The sequence below is a fragment of the Nanorana parkeri genome, unplaced genomic scaffold, assembly GCF_000935625.1.
Source record: "Nanorana parkeri isolate BGI_ZX_2015 unplaced genomic scaffold, ASM93562v1 scaffold129, whole genome shotgun sequence".
Lineage (NCBI taxonomy): Eukaryota > Metazoa > Chordata > Amphibia > Anura > Dicroglossidae > Nanorana > Nanorana parkeri.
Genome location: NW_017306397.1, coordinates 2,089,038 through 2,094,857, shown reverse-complemented (window position 1 = coordinate 2,094,857; position 5,820 = coordinate 2,089,038). Strand labels below are relative to the sequence as shown.

The 5,820-nt window shown below is 40.5% G+C and overlaps 1 protein-coding gene across 1 annotated transcript in view; it reads left to right on the top strand.

The window, feature by feature from the left end:
- SAMD7 (sterile alpha motif domain containing 7) overlaps positions 1 to 5,820 on the top strand; it is a 17,598-nt gene that overhangs the window by 1,704 nt on the left and 10,074 nt on the right. Inside the window, exons 2-6 of the mRNA XM_018553776.1 lie at positions 1,553 to 1,679; positions 3,468 to 3,598; positions 3,743 to 3,824; positions 4,351 to 5,018; positions 5,102 to 5,223. Coding sequence (XP_018409278.1) covers positions 1,553 to 1,679; positions 3,468 to 3,598; positions 3,743 to 3,824; positions 4,351 to 5,018; positions 5,102 to 5,223 — 1,130 coding nt within the window. The remainder of the gene's footprint in view (positions 1 to 1,552; positions 1,680 to 3,467; positions 3,599 to 3,742; positions 3,825 to 4,350; positions 5,019 to 5,101; positions 5,224 to 5,820) is intronic.

Below are 5,820 nucleotides of genomic sequence, written 5' to 3'. Positions count from 1 at the left end.
AACCCCCCTATCCCCCCCTTATCTACGCCCCTGCTGAATAATCATGGAGTGCTGAGATTTGTGGTCCTCTATAGCTGGTTGACATTCTCCATTGCTGAATAATCATGGATTGAGTTACAGTTCTTCAGAATTATAAAGAAACTGCCCTAAAATCATTAGTCTTTATTGTTTTAGAAATAATGTCACATGTTCTTTTAAGAAAAAGTATTGGTAATTGGTATCGGCAAGTACCTGAGGAAAAGTATTTGTACTTGTTCTTTAAAAAAATGGTGTCGGGACATCCCTAGTAGAAATATTATATACCAAATATTTATATACTAAGCCCTCGTTCACACCTCTGCCATGTGACATTGCAGAGATGCTGCAGGGTGCTATGTGGTGTGCTGCATTAGGGCAGCCAACCAGAGGCAAATCACATTCAAAGAAATACAAGCACCTTTTTTTTTTTCAATCGCACTACATCGCATGGTAATAGGTCACCATGCGATGTGATACGATACAGTGCACATACAATTACTAGGTGCTTTTGGGTGCTGTTAAGAATATTGGCACTGCAGTGCACCTAACACTGCAAGTTGCGATGCAGGATTGTGTGCGGTATCATACATAATCCTGCATCAAGAAGATGTAAATGGATCCTAAATGAACCTGGGAAGGTTTTAAAAGTATCACAAAGATGTGAATGGATCCTAAATGAACCTGGGAAGGTTTTAAAAGTATATTCCATATGTCAGTAGGAATAAAGAGCACCTCCACCGCAAGGGAGGGATGCACTAGCGGGAAAGGGGGTGGCAGGCATGCACCACGTGACCCAATGAGATGCCACCTAAGGCAACTGCCTCAGGCTGACTCATTATAGAGAAGGCCCTGATTACATAAGCAGACCTATTATCTCTGTGGGCAAAAAATGTTACATGTAATCAACCATAGTGTTCCCTATGATAGTCTGCATATGCATGGGTTGGGCCATGTACTTCTTTTTTTTCAAGACCTTCAAAATATTTCAACACAAATGCCCATGCTGCATAGAAAAACTGAAGAAAATAAGTCAGATATATAGTTTTAGTTTTCTATCGTTTTCATTTTCTATGCAGGTAAAAAAAATGGGCAGACACATCTTACTGATTGCTACCACAATTTCCTTATCTTCATCTTTTTTATGTATGGAAGGGCTCTGAATGTATACAGCTGCTCCTCACTTAACGACCTCTCAGACTTACGACCATCTCCCCAACCAGTCAACAATAGCGTACACTGTATGAGAACTTGGGTCAAGCTCATCTTGCGTCACCCTTTCTCAGTTGTCCCCCAGTCAGTCAGGTCAGTCAGTATTCACTACTGCACTGTACATTACTATTCACAGTATGCAAACATTAGCAATATACTGTTTATTAGAGCTGATTTCCTCTATTCCTCACTTAGCGACCATTTCGCTTAGTGACCAAGTCATAGGAACGGAACTCAGTATTTAAGTGAGGAGTGTCTGTACTATGGTCTATGTAGATATTTATTATGTACTTGTTATCATTGTGTTTATTGTGTTTAAACCTAGAACTGCGTCAGAGGCAAGAGATGATGATAAGAAATCAAATAATGCCTGTCAACCCTCAGGTAGTGGTGCCAGCTCAGCAGAGAATGCCGCTGATGCCAACACAGTTTGAGCCACGGTTGTTGGACAGGTGCCATTTGCTCCATCACTAAAGGGATTAGAGTATTATTGCATTCTTGTGTTAAATAAAGTATACAATATACAACAAGGAACATTGATGCATCACAGCAAATATAACAGGGCTGATTTTAAGAAAGCAATGTCAAGCCAGAGACAAGCAGGGCATATTGAGTTCTATAGTTTCTCTAGTCTAGAGGGTAAACCTGTGCTTTGCTCATTTAGGGCAAAGTAACACGTCCCAGATCCCCAGCAGTAGATATGCACATTTCCTTTGCTGTCCTGCTGTTCCATTCAACATTTGGTACTGAAGGAAATACCTGGTACTTCTGTCACAGGGGAGAACTAACTATGGAAGCCTATACCTTCCATAGGGTTTTCCTTTACTCCAAGCATCTGAACAGAGCAGTGGGGGAGTGAAGGAAGGGTAACTGTGTGTCAGTGGAGGTCTGCATTAAAGCAGAACTCTGGGCAAGTTAAATCTTAATCCTTGCAGTAGGGTTATCCCCGCATTGGAAGGGTTAAGTGCTTCAACTGTCTAAGAAGCTAAAATAAAGTTATATTCACCCAAACCACAATCCCGGCTTCCTAGGCCGCTGGAGTGGAGGGGAGCGAGGCTGAAGGGACTGGTCTAAGAGCAAGACACAATCGTGATTCAGGTAAGTACAGCTTGTTTTTTTTAGCTCGCTAGAAAAAATGAGCACTTAACCCTTGCAGTGCGGGGGTAGCCCCACTGCAAGAGTTAAAATGTGATTAGCCCAGAGTTATGCTTTAAAGTCAATCTGTTACTTTTCCCCGGATATACAAAGCACAAATTCACTTTAAGATCAGTGTGCCTGATACAACAAATGTCAGTAATCCAAGGGTTTCTGGAAGCTGCCATTGATGACCACTCCATCTGAACATACTAGTTCTTTACCTGTCATCCATTGCTTTAGTATTTTGTATCATCTGGAAAGAGTATGCATTTTTGGAGCTCTGACTTTACTGTTTCTAATCCACATGCTTGTTCTAGATGTAAATGCCTTGAAACCAACACCGCCTAGGCAATTTATCACTTAAAAGGTCAGCCTTATTTCTCTCAACATGCTTCCTTTAACAGTCTGTAAAACTAATGGAATGCATTCCTGAGTAATACTTCGTAGATGAACCTATACTGTATCTGAGTCTTCCGGAATATGCAAACTTTGATAAGGAAAATAGACATTTATTGGAAAACTAAGCCATGGTGTAAACATATCTGGCACTGTTACCAATTAAGATTCTATTCATGTTTTTTAAACAAATTTAGTACATACATTTATTTTTATTGAATATGCAACAAAAGAATCTTAACCAACAGTGGGAATTTGTATTGTCCCACTCCCAGGACTTCATAAATCCTGAGGAAATGATATGTGTGTAAGTTTGTTGTGGGACTAGCACCAGGCAGCCCCAGGGGTTTGGTGATGGTAGCCTCCAGTGCAGGTTAGGAGCCTTGAATGATAAAGGTATAAGGGAAGTGTCTTATGTAGCATGGCTACAGTGTCCACATGATATGGTTGTACTTGACTGTTGGAGAAGCCTTTTGACACATGAATGCAGTTCAACATCAGTTTCTACATTTATATGTGTAGAAATGTTTTCTCTTGTCTTGCAGCACTGAGGTGCTTGGGTGTGTGTGTGTGTATGACTCTGGTAGGGATATTACACGGTGTGAGGGAATCAGTACCATTATTTAAATTACGTTTCAAATTAGCTTTTCAACACACATAAAAATTACCGATATCAGGCAAACAATAATATGATTTCTTTATGTTAGGGGGGAACTGCTACCATCATCAGATTTAATCATTCCCAGCGACACAAGACAACTACATATGGGGTCCCAGTTTGGTTCATCAATTCCCAGCCATTCAAGCATCATGTCCAATAGAAATTTCTCAAGCCCAGGTAAAGACAATAACACACATTTCTGTGGCAAGCTATTTCATTTTGTATAACTAAACATTTCCTTATAAATGATACTGAGTTACTATTTTTCATTTTGCAAATGATTAAATGAATGAAGAAAGCTATTATTCCCATTTATTTAAGGATATAGCAGCTTTTTCCACACAGAGCCACTGGATTTCATGGCCAGGAGACAGGAACTGCTGCAGAAGCAAAATATGACAAGGTACGTTCATGAAAGAATATTGCAGTTTGGTTATTGATGGATTTTTCTCTAGATAATTCTACTTTATATTGCTGAAGCAATTGTTGAGTCACAAAAAGTTAACTGTACAGGCCAGCGTGCCCACAAATACCTGTGGTAATAAGGACTGCTGAGTAAGAGGGTCTATTTGGGAAATAGAATTTTGGTATGACCCCTGCGCAGTGTGCAGCTTCTAAGAAGATACGCTATTAGCGTAGCGGGGAAGGTGGCTGCGCATTTTGCATCACTCCGGCTACGCTAATAGCGTATCTTCTTAGAAGCTGCACACTGCGCGCGCCGGTTTAAGTAGTAACTTAGTAGTAGTAACTAATTATAAATAATATTTTGGGCAATTGACTTCTTTAGTAAAAAATACTTTTTGGGCATAAATGCCAACAGAACTGTGTTCCACAAGGAAAATAGCATGACCTTTTTTATGAGAAACATTATAATAGAGTAAAATATAGATATTCTTCTGTCTGTCTTACACTTTCTTCTCTACAACCAGGATGGATGTGGAAATGAATGCTATGTATCACCAAAGAGAGGTAGACAAGGCACATAGGAAAGGCTTTATGGATATGGACTCACCATTCCTCTACCATGGAATGCCACCTAACCCAGTGGCTTTTAGAGGCAGACAGATGTGTCTAGAAGGCCAGTTGCCATCTGATCTCTTTGTTCATCGTAACACGTTAGAGATACTTCATGGCAGTGCTCTTTTGAAGGCTGGCAGTCCCTATGCTCCCATAAGTAATCTGCAAAGAGAACGAGCTCGAAGACCAGGCAGAAGAGCTGGCAATCAAAAGGTTTCAGAGACTTCCATAGGCGTATCCAAAGTCCAGCTAGAAAATAAACCACATTCCTCCCCAAATACTGCCGACGAGGACAAGGAGGAGAAAAAAGAAGAGGACTCTGAGACTTTCAACAAATGTGATCAAGGAAAAGTACACACAGGCCCTGCGATGGATAAGAGTGCTATAGAAATCCCAGATAGTCTGGAGAAGACAAGTAATTCCACTCCTATAGAGGCAAGCAGAGGAAGAAATGGTGCTGACAAGGACCTTACCAATCCTGGAACAGCGTTTGAGGACAGATTAATTTACCAGTCCCCTGTTCCCATCTCAGCAAGTCCATATGGTTTTCAAGTAACCATGAACCCATCCCTCCTTCCAGGTCTGTTCTTCTAACTTCCTTGCAATAGTAATCTATCAAATTATATTTTAACCTCTATTTCCATTAATTTGATATTTTAACAGGAGCCCACAGCCTCTTCCTGAACAGAGAAGATATTCCAACTATTCAAGATATTTGTAAATGGACTTCTCAGGATGTCTATAACTTTATCTGTAGCTTACCTGGCTGCTCTGCCTATGCCCAGGTAAATGTTTTATATGTGATTGTCCCGTTTGATTGTCTACAATCTTCACCTCAGAAGGTTTTATATTAATGACCCACATCAACATTGATTGTGGTAGATATGTCTGCCTGTCTGTGTTCGCCTCAGCCCAAGTCACCCAAGTCAACCCAAGAGACATCATTCATCTCAATGACCAGAGTCACTGTCAGTGTAAATTGGCACTATTTTAAATCAGAACATTGTTGACTGAAAGCTGCAGAACTGTGTAAAAATACAGTATATTGGTATACTATTATGTGTATGTTTGGCCACTGAGGGGCGCTGTAAAGCTTTCTCGCACAGGGCGCCTAAAGGCCTAAGGCCGGCCCTGGTATGTTTACCCATATGCCCCTATGAATTGGGATGTGAATGCAGCCATACCTAGACAGAGGTGATGGCATTAAGTATAGTCACTGAGTATGGATTCATCCTCAGTTTTATGTAAGTGCATACACTATGCGGCTCAAATGCGGCTAGTTAACTCTTAATAAGACTCCATTCATTAAGTCAGATATATAGATGCCACACAAAAATAGATCAAAATGCACTTTTAATATTCTCTGCACTACTTACTGCATA